General features: G+C 40.8%; 1 protein-coding gene across 5 annotated transcripts in view; it reads right to left on the reverse strand.

Annotated features, from left to right (window-relative positions):
- arnt2 (aryl-hydrocarbon receptor nuclear translocator 2) overlaps positions 1-17,566 on the reverse strand; it is a 192,324-nt gene that overhangs the window by 47,659 nt on the left and 127,099 nt on the right. For all 5 annotated transcript variants that reach the window (XM_086024748.1, XM_086024747.1, XM_086024751.1 and 2 more), the window contains 2 exons: positions 16,621-16,755; positions 3,458-3,532 (listed from right to left, as the gene is read on the reverse strand). In XM_086024748.1, the coding sequence (XP_085880874.1) occupies positions 3,458-3,532; positions 16,621-16,755 (210 nt within the window). The remainder of the gene's footprint in view (positions 1-3,457; positions 3,533-16,620; positions 16,756-17,566) is intronic.

Here is a 17,566-nt window from a genome sequence, read left to right on the forward strand (position 1 = left end):
AATGGGAACCTCTCGTGTCGCTCCTCCACGATGGGTTGCCCAGGCCGTTGCAAGTCCCAGTCTGCCTCCAACCGCCCTCAGCCTGCCGACCACCCCCACACCCTTCGTGTATGCTCTGTCTTTTCTTCCACGTCTCTCTTATCTTTGCCATCTACTTGTCCTAGTTTTGAATGTTTCCTTTCTAGTTTAACACCCAATGTTTTGTTTTTAGACACCAGATTTTTCTGAATGTGAAGATGGCCACGATTTGGTTAATCTCCTTTCTGATTCTGAATCAGATTTTGACATTGATTTTGGCTTTCCTGGCCCCTTCCCAAGTCATTATTCAAGCCCTTGTCAGTTTTTGTCATGTTTTTCTGATGATGAGCCTCCAGAACCCTTCCCGTCAGAGCCTTGCTTGCGCGTTCGGTTTGGCCATTTACACGGGACCCCACGGGGTGGCCAATTTAGGAGATGTTCTGTCCACCTTTTACAAGTCGCCTAATTCTGAACCTGTAGCCTTAGTATCCGTCGCTGAACACTAAGCACCTGTGCTCGGTTACCAGATCACTTGAGTTATTCAATCAAGGTTATTTTGTTCGTCTGTGCTCGGTTACCAGATCCCTTGAGTTACTCAATGCAAGGCCTGCAGCTTCAGACCCTTATTTGGGTGCCCAGTCGGGCATTTACACGGGACCCCCGTGGGGTGGCCAACATAGATGCCAGAGTAGAGATTCTGGTTCCTCCCATAATTCATTTCAAACCTATACCCAAGCCACTTAATTTCCCGCCTTTTTTGGCACCTCGTTCATTGCATACTTCTTCACCTAGTCCTGTTCATCCTGTTTCTTCTCGTTTACTTTCCTCACGATCTGTACTTCCAATCTATTGTGTCTCTTGTGTTTCCCAAACTCTATGGTGGCAGGCTGATGAGGCAGGGCCCCGTGTCAGCACCTTGGCAACTGCAGGCCCCCATGCCGGCTCCTCGGCAGTGCCAGGCCCCCTTCCTGGCGCCCCAGCAAATGCAGGCCCCCGTCCCGGTGCCTCGGCAGTGCCAGACCCCCTTCCCGGCGCCTTGACAACTGCAGGCCCTCATGCCGGCCCCTCAGTAGTGCCAGGCACCCTCAGATAATGCAGGCCCCCATCCCGGCTGCTCGCCACCACCAGGCTCCAACCCTGCTCCGGCGGCGCAAAACCTTGGACTGCTCTCTGACTCTGCTCCGGCGGCACAAGCTCTGCGGATGCCCTTTGATTCTGCTACGGCCGCGCAAGCTCTGCGGCCTCCTTCCGATTCTGCTTCGCCGGCGCAAGCTCTGCGGTTTCCCTCAGATTCTGCTACGGCAGCGCAAGGCCTACGGTTGCCCTCTGACTCTGCTATGACAGTGCAAACTCTGCGGCCTCCCTCCGATTCTGCTATGGCGACATAAGGCCTGCGGCTGCCTTCTGGCTATGCTACAGCGGCACAAGCTGTGTGGATGCCCTCGAATTCTGCCACGGCGCAAGTTCTGCGGCTTCCTTCCGATTCTGCTATGGCAGTACGCCTGAGGCTGCCTTCACCCACTGTGTGTCTGGACATCCATCGGACCGGCCCCATCAAGTACCTCTCGTCTGGCCTCCAGTTCGCCCACCTGACTGGCCCCGTCAAGAACCTCTCGTCCGGCCTTCGGGTCAGCCACTGGCTTGGCCCGGCCAAGTACCTCTCGTCTGGCCTCCAGGTCGCCCACCGGACTGGCCCCATGAAGAACCTCTCGTCTGGCCTCCAGGTCGCCCACCGGACTGGCCCCGCCAAGAACCTCTCGTCTGGCCTCTGAGTTGCCCACCAGACTGGTCCTGCCAAGACCCTCTCATTTGGCCTCCTCGACGCCCACTGGACTGGTTCCGCCAGAAACCTCTTTGTCTGGCCTTCTCTGATCTGTTGTTGATTTTTTTTGTTGTTGTTTTGTTTTGAATTTTGTCTTGGAATTTTTGGGGGAATTTTGTTTTGGAATTTAGCTTTGGAATTTTGTTTTGGAATTTTGTTTTCCTTTTATTATTTTATGTGATTAGGTTATTGTGTCCACCTGTGCTCGGTTACCAGATCCCTTGAGTTATTCAATCAAGGTTATTGTGTCCGTCTGTGCTTGGTTACCAGCTCACTTGAGTTACTCAAGCAGCTCCCTACAACACTTTGTGTCTTGTCGAGGTGTTCCTTGTCTCATCAGTTTGTATTTAGTTCCTTGCTTTCCTTCAGTCTTTGTTGGTTCATTGTTTATGTCGCGTTTGTTAGCTGTTTTTGCCTGAGTCAAGTGGTTTTGTCCACCTGTGCTCGTTTACCCAATCGCTTGTGTTACCCAGTCAGATCCCCCTATACACTTTGTGTCTTGTCCAGTGTTGCTCGTTGTATCGTCTGTTTGTATTTGGTTTATTGTTTTCTTTCAGTCTTTGTTGGTTCATTGTCTTTGTCGCGTCTGACTGCTGTTTGTTTGCTGTCTTGATTCAAGTACAGCTGGTTTCCTGGTGTTTGTTAAATTCATTTGATCTTGTTTTATACTTAAGTTTATTTTGTGTTATTTAGTTTTAGTTATTTGGTGTTTGTCTTTTGTTATTTTAGTTTCTGGGCACCAGGTGGTGCCCCTTAAGGCGGGGGGTACTGTTATGACTGGTTGTCACATGATGTATCAGTTGCTATACAGTTGCTATGGGCCTTTTATGCTTTGTCCTTTATAATATCATTTAGGCCTGATGTCTGACAGTGTATAAGCTTGAGTGACTCAGTGACACGTCAGTATGTCAAAAGCTTCTTCGAGTGAGGATGCAAACTCTCTTCCAGTTTTAGCTCTGGGTAGTTACTTTGTATATCCATCGATAAAAACGCTTTACTCTACAACGTCCGTGCCATGTCTGCGTATGGGTCCAAATCCCGATCCTCATGTGACTTCCCCTTTAACCTTCTGTTTTAATTTTTAGCATGTCACAGTTTCCCATCACTGATGAGCTATTTTTAAAACAGATTGTTGTGGTGAAAGCTTACCAAACTGCACGGCAAAGTATTTAGTAAATTTATACCTGTCAATTAAAGGTATAAACTTACTAAATACTTTTCATATTATTTCATGCTTCATTTTCCTTTACCTTAGTATCCCGTAATGCATAAAAGATCTGATAGTTTGTTGTAATAAAGATTAATTATTAAAAAATGTATTAGATAAGGACCTTGACAAAAAAAGGCACATCAAATCATAATCGCAATTTTGAGGGGAAAAAAATCCTGTTAGATTACTTTCCATAATCGTTCAGCCCTCCACATACTGTACAACAGTGGTTCTCAACTGTTGTCACCCTGGGACCCATGTTTCCCTATTATCACTAAATCCCGACCCACTTTAATAAGTCATGAACAATACCAAAAATGTATTCTTAAAAAATATTTTACACTCATTTTTAAAGAAACGAGAATCTCAAATGTCAACAACACACTGTATAAAATACTTGAAATTACCTGTTGAAAACTTTCTCTCAGGTGACTCTGGTCCTCAGGATGACAAAACTCTAGAACATCTTTCCCCAACAGGTCCTTTGAAACAAAAAAGAGTGTTACATTTAATTTCCATTGACACAATTCAATGTAGGCGGTGGTCGACTGGTTAGCACGTCCGCTTCACAGTCCGGCTCCTCCCTGTGTGGAGTTTGCATGTTCTCCCTGTGCCTGCGTGGGTTTTCTCCGGCTGCTCCGGTTTCCTCCCCCATTCCAAAATCATGCATGGTAAGTTGATTGGACACTCTAAATTGCCCCTAGGTGTGATTGTGAGTGTGGATGTTTGTCTCTGTGTGCCCTGCGATTGGCTGGCAACCAATTCAGGGTGTCCCCCGCCTACTGCCCGAAGACAGCTGGGATAGGCTCCAGCACGCCCGCGACCCTTGTGAGAATAAGCGGTATGGAGAATGGATGGATGGACAATTCAATGTGAAAAGTGAAAATATCCCTCAAACGTTGTGACTTCAGCATATCACGCTGGAATCATGCAACACTTCAGTCGTCCCAAAATATTGTTGATCAACTTATTGATCAACTTTTATTTGGACAATGTGAAGATTATGAGGTAAAGGTATAGGTAGAGATGGTGTTGGACATGGAGTGGACACTTTTGACACCCTGTCGTATCACTCTGTGACTTACGGTGTCTGACTGAAGGGACAAACCACAACACATGATGTTTGTCCGACTGTACCAGGTGTCAAATGTTGAATGGGAAGTTTTGACATTGTCTTGTATTACTCTGTGAAAAACTGTTCAGGAAGTTGGATGTTTGATGTCTCATCCCTGTGATGCCCAGAGTGTCGGATGCTATAATGGACAGTTATGTCTTTTTTTTGGTCTTCTGTTACCAATTTTTCTGGGTGTCATCACATCATACATTGTCGTTGTTTATTATTTTTCCTGCTGGTCAGAATTTTCTTTTGCTGGTTTGTTGGTTGCTATCCTCTTTGGTATGGTTCCTAGTTGAACTTCGAGACACTTTAGTTCCTCTCTTCTTCCACTCGCTCAACCCAACTGCCACACCACAGTAAGTCTTGGGTTTGTTCAAGATTTCTCCCTCCCTTGCCTCTATTGCCTAGTACTTGTCCATGCTGGGCTCAGTTGGTCTCTTAATAAGAGTGATGTGTGTTGTTGGAGACCTGCTTCATTTATTAAGTGCCCTGAGGTGACTTTTACTGTCATTTGGTGTTATATACAGTGGATATGAAATGTCTACACAACCCTGTTGAAATGCCGGGTTTTTGTGAAAAAATTGAGACGAGGACAAATAATTTCAAAACATATTCTATCATAAATGCGATCTATATAACCTGACTAAATTGATTAAAACACACCTAAAAGCTTTTAAAGGGAAGCCAACCCCAACATTTTCTTTTCAATAATAGGTTATATGCAGCCCCACTAGTCTAAGCACGGCATTTTGACTACAATTGCGTTTTTTGAATATGAGTTATGATTTTGGAGTTGAACTTGTTGGATTTTTCAACTGCTTGTTTTTGGTTTTGAAAGTGGATTTGGGAGCGGAGGTTGTTGCGATGGGTCACTAATACTCAAAACAAACTTTTATAATAATGTCCTATAGTTTTTGTAATTAATCCGACACAGTCTGTCTCAAAGATACCTCGTATATATTATTTCTTATTTTGCCAAAAATGGCATCGGAACAACACTTAATAACAATCCAAAGCCGACGTGTACATGATTGAAACATTATTTTTTATTCCTCTTTCCAGATATTCTCAAAAACACAGAGCCAGTGGCGTTGACAAGCAGTGGCTAAAGCAATTTACCTGGCTGAGGCATACTGAGGAAGGCATGCATGTTATTTTATTTTTTTTGTGCCAAAAGCACTGTGCCCCAACAGCAGGCAATTGCGCCTCCCTAGTGAGACAGCCATCAACCAAGTACTGTACAGGCCAGACTAGGGCTGGGCCGATAATTCGATATCGATATGTATCGCGATTGACACGTGATCGATACCAATCGAAAATGCCTTCGATAAAACGCTCAATAGAAAAAAGAAAAACAAACCCGATCTCAGCATGGTGCGTGATGTAGGCAGCGCGCTTCCGCCTCCAAACATGAAGAAGAAGCTTCTAAACCAACGAGGAAGAAACATTTAAACCAACAAGAAGCAGCTGTTAACTCAACGGAGCATGCTCGCGGGCCCGGTGGCCGTGCACTACACTCGCGGGCCCGGTGGCCGTGCGCTATGCGTGCGCTACGCTCGCGCGCCCGGCGGCCGTGCGCGACATGAGCGAGCGCCGTAACTTTGCTCAAATAAATGACCACTCGACTCAGTACAACTCTTACAATTAAATTTATATTATGCATAACCCTATTAAAAACCCGTGGATGGAGTCATGGTGTACAAGTAGAGGAGTTCTTGTCTTTGACATGCTAGTAGTAGTTAGCCTTATCCGACACCGACATCGCAGTCAAGGTAAAATCAAGCAAGTAAAATATATATGGACTATGGCAATAATGAATCCGCTAAAAAGATAAAGTAGTCCTAAGACGGTTGGTCAACAATGATGTATGCACTGCAAGAGTGTATTCGTTCACTTACATTGGATGAACATTGAATGAAGGCTAATATATATGTCAACAACTGCTTTGGGGTAGACCTAATGCAAATACGCATTTACAATGCACTGATGGAGGACATGCTGCACATTACACTACATAACGATGTACAAACATAGTTAACTGTTATTTAAAGGTAAGGTTTAAAACAAAATCAATAATTATCAATATTGACTGATATGAAATACTTAGATTGTGACAGTTTTTCAAACATTTCCCTTCTAAGCACATTATCTTTAAAATAGAGTTTATTTAATCTTTATATCGACCAGTTTATTTCACTCTTTCATAGTTAGATTGACCTCTTATTAAAGGTTAAGTATTGTTAATTTTTTTCCTTATTATTTTTCTTCACGTCATTATTTTCAATTGTTTAAAAAAAGAAAAAAAATCAATATATATCGATATCGACCAATATGAAACACTTATATCGTGACATACTTTCCAGTCATATCGCCCAGCCCTAGGCCGGACACATTTAAAAGACATGAGGTGACAGCCATTCCCCAAGCAGCAGAAAAGTATATAAGTATAAGTATATTCAAGATGGTAGTACCAAAAACACTCAATTAAGTAACAAAAACTAAAATAATATAGTTTAGATAGATATTTTAAGAAATGGCGGCACGGTGGTCGACTGGTTAGCACGTCCGCCTCACAGTTCAGGGGTCGTGGGTTCGATCCCGGCTCCGGCCTCCCTGTTTGGAGTTTGCATGTTCTCCCCGTGCCTGCGTGGCTTTTCTCCGGGTACTCCGGTTTCCGCCCTCATTCCAAAAATATGCTTGGTAGGTTAATTGGACACTCTAAATTGCCCCTAGGTGTGATTGTGAGTGCGGATGTTTGTTTGTCTCTGTGTGCCCTGCGATTGGCTGGCATCAATTCAGGGTGTCCCCTGCCTACTGCCCGAAGACAGCTGGGATAGGCTCCAGCACTCCCCGCGTCCTTTGTGAGGATAAGCGGTATAGATAATGGATGGATTTTAAGAAATAATTGGTTGAGTTTTTTCTTTAGGGATGACATGAGAATATGAGAATATGGTGCATGGGCAGGATGGTACCACCTTGCCTCAATTTGAGCCAGGAAAAACCCTGGATATACAAACTGTCTTGGTATGGATCTACAGTATGTTGTGTTTCTTCACGCGCTGCATAACCATCATTGGCAATGTACATAACGCACTGCTGTAAACTGAAAACTCCTTGTATCCCTCCCCGGCGTAAGGCGGAAAACCGCTGCGCACGTAGGCGGCAGTTCCACCTCCACATTCTTGATCACCATCCAATCACAAATGTAATAGCAGTTGGGCTGTGAATGACCTGTAGCCTAATAAGAGTCAAAAAACAATTTCATCTTTGTCCAAAAATAAATAAATAAATAAAATAAAAATATTTACCGTATTTTCCGGACTATAAGCTGCTACTTTTGTCCTAGGTTTTGAACCATGCGGCTTATAGTCCGGTGCGGCTATTCTGTGGATTTTTCTTCCACTGCTCTGGGTGCTCTAACCGGAATTACAGTACAATCCATACAATACATTCGCCATTAACAGGATGTGACTGCAGGTGGAGATGTTCAACAGGCGAAGGCGCTATGCACTAGGTTATTGCATTGGGTGCATAATATGTAGAATGTAGTAGAACAATAAAAGGTGGAGTCTGGTGGACAATATCTGACAAACTGGAGCGGCAGCAATAAAATGACTATGAATACTGTTTATTTTTGCCTGATTCCCTTCCGTTTTAATCAGCAAAGTTGCTGCCGTGTTAAAAGGCACTGTTAAGAAAGAATCTGTTCAGGTACATGAACATTGACAGTTCAAAATCGTTCTGTAGATGCAGTGAATATCTAATTTTTCAACATAGATAGGTGTGGCTTATATAAAGGTGCAGCTTATCAATGTTTTTTTTTTCATTATTTTTTTAAAAATAGGGTGGGTGTGGCTCATGTAAAGGTGCGGCTTATAGTTCGGAAAATACCGTACTAGGGTGTCTCGACACTTTTTTGGGACCCGAAACAGAGTCAAAATGTTTGGTTTTAAGGATTTTCCGAGACAGAGTGCCGATCCGATACCACAACAATACATGAAAAAAGAGTCTGCTTACTTACAAATGTTCTCAAATTAATATAGAAATGTATATGGGCCATTCTACTGAATTGGTTCAAATTCAGAGTTGGAAAATATGTGAAATTGGTATTTTATTTCAGAAAAACCTTTATTGTATGCATGTTGCACCATACCTAAGAGGCACAAATATAGTAAAAGTACAGTCAATTTTCAAATAGTATTTTCTAGCTTTTCCCTAATATCTTGCCTGTCCCTAAAATGTAGCTGACGCAGCTGACTTAGGGCAAAAGCCAGGTACACGTTGGACCGCTCACCTGTCCATCAGAGGGTCCATCACAGGGCTCTTCATCATTGAAAAACTGTGGTTTCACCTTCCAAATGAAAATTTAATTGAAATGACAAACATTTTGTAACTGTATGTATGTTCCCTCTCTCTCTGTTTTTTGAGAGACATCCGGTGGTCTTGTCTTTTCCTCCATGCTCTTCTGACTTTCCTTTGCTCTCTGCTGGATAATTAATTGGTAGACTTCAGCTTTCCTTGTTCCTTCCATCTCTTATTTCTTTCCCTTTCTTGTATTAAATATTCTTTGGATTCCACTGGGTCATTGTAATCCTTCGCCTGTACTCTGTCTCTGCTAGGCTTTTTGGCATTTTGGTGTTTTTCCCTTCAAATTAAGATAAAATATGAAATAGAATATTGTTAAAATCAGAGAGATCTATGTATGACATATGTATCTATGTATTATATTATTTAAAACGTACTTTATTAAAAAATAAACATAATATTGTCACTACCGAAACCATTGTGTCACAACCGAAACCTTTCTGTATGTTTCGGTAGTGACTGTTTCGGTTTTATTTTTCCCTTCAAATTAAGATAAAATATGGAATCGATTATAGTTAAAATCAGAAATATCTATGTATGACATATGTATCTATGTATTATATTATTTAAAACTTACTTTCTTCAAACAAAAACATCATATTGTCACTACCGAAACCATTATGTCACTACCGAAACCTATCTGTATTTTTCAAATTTGGATAAAATATAGAATATAATATTGTTAAAATCAGAAAGATCTATGTATGACATATCTATCTATGTATTATATTATTTAAAACCTACTTTTCGGTAGTGACCATTTCGGTAGTGACGTTTTATGATACTTGTTGACAATACTCAACAATGCTAGGCACAACGTGGCTACCACAGACAGTTTTGAGAATGTGTACAGAGATAGAAAACAGTACATTTAGCATTAAAATCAAAAGTGCTCATTTTATTGCCGAAATGAGGTGTTCGGTAGTGATGGTCCTTAAAACCACATGCCGATTTTCAGACTTTGGAGGGCACATGACTTAATAATGCAGCCAACTAATTACTCGGCATGTGCCCAGTGATGAACATGAAGGTAATGTGTCTTACTGGTGAAATTTCTGGGGATGTGGCTAAAACCAAGCCCTGCCTACAGACAAATACTCTTTGCGTTTCGGTAGTGACATGAAAAGTTGGGACAGGTTTTTTTTACATAAAAACTTCTAATTTAAAAAAAATCTACAAAATCAATGTAAATATTTTACCATACATTTAAAAGCAACCAAAATGTTCTATTAAAGTAAAGTATTTTTAAATTGGCAAAAATCTTCTACATTTTTTTTTTCATGAATTGAAATTTAGGAGTTAGAGATTGGGACAGCCACCTCCCAATAGGAAGTGACATATAAAAGATGACTTTTTATACCTTCAGTTTAATAGTTTCTCAATTAATGCCTTGTGGTAAAATAGATCATAACAAGATATTACTAAATATGCAAGGTCTGAACACTTAATTGTTTTTTAAAATTTGATTTTCATTGTGGGACAACAATTTCAACCAATTCGGTAGAATGGCTCATATATACAGTACATAAGTGTGTATATCAGTGTTGTTTTCGTCAATGATGACGATGACGAAAATATTTAGTTAACGCCCCTTTTTTTCATGACGATAACGAGACAATGACGAGCTAAACGTGGCTCTTTGATGACGAAAACATGACGTGACATACATGAATTTTCGGTGACGAGACAGGACGAAATTGTTGGCGTGTGGTCCGTCAGACGTTCAAAATTTATGACATCCCTTCCTATTGTACACGTAATCTGTCTTTTAAAAAAATGCAATGCTGGTGCAACCTATCCTTGTTCGGGCACGCCCACCGCCGGGACAGCACACGTCACACACACCGGCACAACAAAACACGAACAGGTCTGCAGTCATTCGTCTCTGCTCACGCACACTGACACGCTTTCCTTTGACGGACCATGGCGACAGTGACAGCAAGTAGGCTTGGTGGTCGGAAACGAAGGAAAGATATGGACATACTTTTTGTACAACCCAGCAGAAAGAACAACACGTTGCATTGTAGACAGTGGCAACGGTGAATGTGGCCACAAAATGACAAATCTCAAGCGACAGGTGAGGGCTTACCACTTTGATATTTTGTCTCGTCCGGTCAACATATACTGTATACATTTACTTGCACTCTATTATTCAACAATTGGCTTGTGATCAATTTCATTGTGCTTAAAGGACTATAGAAATAAACTTGAGTTGACTGTAATAAATGCAGCCATACGAGCCCAGAAAGCTCCCCTGTTATCTGATCTTTTAAAAGGCCCAGGGAGGGGCTATTTGGCCTTTCTAAGTTCGGTGATGACTTATACGGTAGAGGTATGGTACCATACAATGAAACAATTGAAAATAGGAAAGGAAATTGGACTGTTGGAATGGATTCCATTTGATTCTAACTTCAAACCAGGAAAATTGGATGATGGGTTGAAAATTTGAGCAGAAAAGGGCATCATGGAAATATGTAATCTTATTAAAAGGGGAGGAATGATAAGCTTCCAGAAATTAAAAGATATATATACAATTTGACTAATAGGGACTTTTTTAGATACTTGCAAATGAGAGATTATTATGATAAAGAAATTAAGAAAGGAGCTTAAGAGACACTATTCCGAAAATTGTCAGTTTTGTATCCATTTAGTTGTTTGATGGATTGTAGGTTAGAATCAACATTGTATGTAAAAATTAAATGGGAGAGAGAGTTGGGTGAGGTTATCCCTGTGGTGTCATGAAATGTGGCGGACACATAACTCAACATTGTCTTCACCTAAATGGAAAGAATTCAATTGGGAAAAAAAATTATACGGTATTTTATTACACCTAACATTAAAAGTAATCCGATTATAGCTCAACAGCCATGCTGGAGACAATGTAAACATATGGATCCAAACCATACACACATGTTCTGGGAATGCATTTGTATCCAACCCTTCTGTGGGAGCATCCACTCAACTCTCTATGATGTTCTGGGATATGTGATTCCAAAGTCTTGCTTGATTTTATATTTGGGACACTTGAAAGATGCAGTGCATAAAGAAGGCCAATATTTTGTCAATGTTCTCCTGGTGGCCGGTAAAAAGGCTATAACAAAGAAATTGCTTAAGACTGACTGTTCAATGGCGGCACGGTGGTCGACTGGTTAGCACGTCCGCCTCACAGTTCAGAGGTCGTGGGTTCGATCCCGGCTCCGGCCTCCCTGTGTGGAGTTTGCATGTTCTCCCCGTGCCTGCGTGGGTTTTCTCCGGGCACTCCGGTTTCCTCCCACATTCCAAAAACATGCATGGTAAGTTGATTGGATACTCTAAATTGCCCCTAGGTGTGATTGTGAGTGCGGATGTTTGTCTCTGTGTGCCCTGCGATTGGCTGTCAACCAGTTCAGGGTGTCCCCCGCCTACTGCCCAAAGACAGCTGGGATAGGCTCCAGCACGCCCCGCGACCCTTGTGAGGAGAAGCGGTACAGATAATGGATGGACGGATGACTGTTCAATCAATGGCTTGTAGATGAAACACATGGACGTAGAGACTGAAACTGAAGGAGGATCTTTTCTTGAAGAACTGGGGTAAATGGTTGACATTCAGGGAAGGGATAATCCATCCATTATCTATACCACTTATCCTCACAAGGGTCGCGGGCGAGCTGGAGCCTATCCCAGCTGTCTTCGGGCAGTAGGCGGGGGACACCCCGAATTGGTTGCCAGCCAATCGCAGGGCACACAGAGACAAACAAACATCCGCACTCACAATCACACCTAGGGGCAATTTAGAGTGTCCAATCAACCTACCAAGCATGTTTTTTGAATGTGGGAGGAAAACGTAGTACCGGAGAAAACCCACACAGGCACGGGGAGAACATGCAAACTCCACACAGGAGCCGGGATCGAACCCACGACCCCTGCACTGTGAGGTGGACGTGCTAACCAGTCGACCACCGTGCCACCCTCATCTATCCATCCATCCATTACCTTTACCGCTTGTCTTCACAAGGGTCGCGGGCGTGCTGGAGCCTATCCCAGCTGTCCGCCCTCATCTAGATAATATAAAATAAAACTCCACACTTAATATAAAAAACTTTAACCATTTTCATACATGAAAAATCCTAAATCTAGTATTAAAGTAAGTAAAATCGTCTGTGTTTTAAATGTCTCTGGTTGCCAGAGTTTTGTGGTATCAAAATGTGGTCCCAAGTTAAAAAAGTTTGGGAACCACTGCTGTAGGAGTTTGCATCCCAATGTATTTATTTATTGACATAAAACGCTTGTCTTCACAGAACCATCACAAGGATATTTGATTTGAATTGGCATCAATATTAATATTAGTGAGTCCGCTGATAGTGTAGTGGTACACACGCCTGAGTTGTGTGCGGGCAGCGTGGGATTGATTCCCGCTCAGTGACAGTGTCTATGTGTGCCCTGCGACTGGCTGGCGACCAGTTCGGGGTGTAGTCTGCCTTCGCCCATTGACGGCTGGGATAGGCTCCAGCAACTCCCCGCGACCCTGTATAGGATAAGCAGTTTGGAAGATGACATGACATGACATTAATATTAGTGCTGTCAAGAGAAAAAAAGTGAGGGATTAGTTAATTATGATCTGTAATTAATTGACCTAATTAATGTATTTTTAATCTCACTTAAAAATTGCTGAGAAAAGTCTCAAAGCCCCCCTATTGTCTGTCTATATGTATTCTGTATATATGGTGTATAGCTTTTTTTCAATTACCCAGTCATTTGCCACCTTGAGGAACTGTTTGGCATATTTATCAGCCAAGTCCCTCGTTTCTGTTTTCACGATCAGTGCGAAATGAATTGAAGTATCACTCACCACCCCCAAATAACCGCGGTTGCAAGTTGAGGTACAGTGATCTGCGGCTATAGCAATACATTTGTCTGAATCCCCGACCAAAAGGTCAAGTTTGCTTTTCTTTTCACTGTCATACATCTTGCTGATTTTAGTCATTACTGTATGCACGGTGGTTTGTTACGATGGGTCATTGAACGCTATTTGAAACACCTCAAATCATCCCTTGTCTTCAACTATGTTGATCGGCCTGCAGTTCATTGCTACTCGCTTCGCAAGAACATTCGGCAGCCTGTCGGTCGCAGACTTGCTCATGCTGTTCTCAAGTTTAGTTTGGCGAGAGCTTTGCAATGGCTTGATACATTAGCATCTTCGTTGCTATCATTAGCTGTAGCTTTAGTCGTGGCTGGTTACTTTGCATTTATGTGGTAGGCTTGAACTGCTTCTTTGGTAAGCAATGTCCTTCTTAAAAAGAAGGCATATCACTCTACCTTTGTCAACAGTGCCGTTAGGGTGTTTTTAAAAAAAAAAAATGTACTGTTCATCGGACCGACAACTCTCACATGCTCCTCCATTTTCACATCTTCGCTGAACTTGCCCTCCCACCTACAATAGGAGCCTATCAGGTTATGCCAAACACAATGACAGCCAATCAGTGTCCACTTCAGGGTGTGACACTGACCATTGTTTTTTACACCCCTAACAACTCAAGCACAAGCCCCACGTATCACAACGGATCCCATCAATTTACAGAAACAGTAAAATTACAGATTAAAAATTAGATTAAAAAAAGATAACACTTTAACTGTTACTGTATTTAATTGATCGTTAATTCATGTACCATTTTGACACCCCTTACTAATATAAATAAATACATGCAAGCGTAAAAAATATCTGTGATTATTTTTTTTATTAGAATAGTTTTTAGTATGAGTTTGAAATAGATTGTTAATTTTTATAACAGATACCGTATTTTCCGGACTATAAGTCGCTCCGGAGTATAAATCGCACCAGCCATAAAATTCATAATAAAGAAGAAAAAAACCTATATAAGTCACACTGGAGTGTAAGTCGCATTTTTGGAGGAAATGTATTTGCTAAAATCCAACACCAAGAACAGACATGTCATTTAGAATTTAAATGACGAACAATTTAAAATAAAAATAGAATAGAGACAACAACAGGCTGAACGGTATGCTTACGTTACGTTTCACAACGACCCCCCCCAGTCCACCCCTGGAAGCCAAGTTGTCTCTGTCGCGTAATGCTAATAAATGTGTCCATATAAATCAAAATAATAAAATTGTGCGCTTAGTACACATCATTTCCACCGAGCTACGATGCTAACATTTAGCTAAGATTCACACATGTAGAATTACAAGATAGTTACGGTAATGTTGCGAAGACTTAGGACTGTTTGTGAATTTGGGGGGATTCACTGGAGCGTCTCATCTAAACAGTCACTCGAATCAAAGAGCGTAACCGCACACAGTGATAGGGAACAACGTGGTTTTAAAAGCACTCCATGTTGTTTGTTTCCAAGTCTCCAAAATTATTTATGTAATCGGTCGTAATTATCTCTTTGTTCGTCTTCTCCGCTCCGTACGTGTGTGCAAGACCACAGGCATGGCAAATTGTCTTTTTATCATACTATTTTAATTACTTATTTTACAAAATATTAGATTTAACTGTTTAAATTATTCATGCATTTTAATAGCTTTAAGGATTTTTCTATATGTTTCTTTATGTGGGTTACAATAACATGTGAAATGATATACAGGTAATAATGTGTTAATCATTTCACACATAAGTCACTCCAGAGTATAAATCGCACCCCATAGTCTGGAAAATACAGCACTCAGTCTCAGTAAAATTGTCCTGACTAAAACTACACTAAAATGTTGACAGTGTTGTTGACTTAACCGAAACGAATAAAATTGTTTTCTTGGACTAAATGCTCAACTAAAACTTGACTAAATAAAAACTGGATGAGGTTGACTAAATGTGATAAAAATTAACAAACGTGATTTAAACTGGACTAAAACTGAGACTCAATTTTAAAAATGGCTGATAAAATTAACTATTAATTATTTTCGTACATGTATGTTTTACTTATTTATCAGTTTTTATGATAAGTTGAGTGATTAAGAAGTTCAGTCCACATTTACATGTTTCGGGAAAGAAAATGATACAGTATGTAGGAAGTAGAGCCACATTTGTTTGCATTATTGTTGTAATTTGCACTTGACATTATGCCTTTACAGTATAGAATATACTAGGGTTGTTACAACACTAAAATTGCAAACTTGATATCGATATTCAAGAAAAATATTCAATACTCGATACCATTTTCAATACCACAGGGATGAAAAAAGAAAAAACTTTAAAAAAGTATCAAAAATATTTTTATTAACATGAACAAGACTGGCTGGTTCGGCCCACCTGCCTCCGCCACCCTGGCGATATTTAGCAGCAGTAAAATGTAGAACTGCAAGTGGGGTCACAATGAGGGCTCTCCTGACTGCCGGAGGCTGTCTGACGGATAGGCTGCGCTGCTTGCAGAGTGCGCGTGGTGGATGCTGCGGGCACGTGCACCATAGTATTAATACCATGACATATTAATATTGTATTCGAATACTGCATGTAAGTATCGATACTTTTCTAATTATCAATACTAATTGAAAACACCGGTACCTATGTTTACGTTTATGGATTCCCAGTTTTTGTCAAATAAATTTCCCATAAAAATTTGACTTAAACCCAACAGCAGTTTTTCTCTTCTTCATGATGTATTTTTTGAATGATGTGACTTATCGTCCAAAAAATACTGTACAATGAAATGCAATTGAAGCCATGAAATTGAGTAGCTTCCTCATATGTGTTGAGAAATATGAAGGAAGGGCACTAAAGGAGAAAGAGAAGGGCACTAAGGGAGAAAAAGCAACAAGAAGTATGCCCCGATGCCAGCAAGTGTTTTTCATTTTGTCAATGGTATTTGCACTGTAAGCACATCACACAAAATTGTGATAAGATGGTGAACGTCTGAGGATCATGTGGATTCCATCAAAGAACCTATCGTGACTAGAATGTTTACATGGAAATATCGAAATAGCTAATATATATTTCTATTTTGATGTCAAGACATTATAACCATGAAAATAATAGCTTGCAAAATTAAAACCATAGCCAACAAATTGACACCATTTTTGTAGTAAGAAACAAGTTACTTCAATACATTTTCCCAACATTCACATCACACAATTTCTGTAATGCTCGTATCTTACCTGAGGCTGATAACCAATAACATTGATGCAGCGCGGGTCGACAAAGGTGATGACCCCATCTGAATTGTGGCGGGACAAGAACTCTGTGGGTACCGACAGACCATTCATATCCATTGAGACAGGAGAGCTGGTTACCTGAGGGAAGGTTAGAGCACACAACCTAAATGAAACTAAAGAATAGGGCTGAGTTTTGCGATGTATCGTGATACTTTTTGAGCGATATAGAGTATCGATACGTTGATGAAGTATTGATACTTTTGATATCTTATGTATTGCCCTGTATCATGTGATGTGCCATGTCAAGGTGAAGTGATGGTATAAATCTATATTGGTTAAAGCCCTAGTACCATAGGAAGTAAAAGACCTTATGTGCACTTATGTATCTTAGACGCTAGATGTCAACATTATTCATTTGACTACTATAAACTTGCCAGCCCCGACAATCCTGTATAAAGTTTAAAAGTATAAAACCTAGTAAAATAAACATACCAAAGTCAATGCTCTTACAATTATTCTCCTGATGCCTATGCAAGTGTTTTTCACTTATTACCTAAGGTAATTGGTCCCCAATAACTCTATAAGTCTATTTTACATGCTGCGATAGAAACAGTAAATGTTGCTTAGAAATTGCTTTGTGTATCAGATAACCCATGTGCATTTGCTCTCAAAGGATGCCACTTGCGATGTGAAAGAAGTGAACAAGAATCAGCCTGTTGTCTATTGAATATAAAAAACTTTAGCCTGTTGAATGTGGCAAAAAGAATTGTATCTATATGTTATCCATTATATTGCTTGCTTGGATATACAATATTAAGTACTCCGATTGTTTTATAAAATCATGTATGTTTTAAATAAATGTTTTAGACCGTCATAATGCTGGTGCGTGTTCGGGCAACTGTTTGTCACAAACATGTTGACTGTTATTCACTTTCGAGTACCGTGTTTG

Source organism: Filicampus tigris, chromosome 3 (assembly GCF_054856515.1).
Source record: "Filicampus tigris isolate MCC_2025a chromosome 3, RoL_Ftig_1.0, whole genome shotgun sequence".
Lineage (NCBI taxonomy): Eukaryota > Metazoa > Chordata > Actinopteri > Syngnathiformes > Syngnathidae > Filicampus > Filicampus tigris.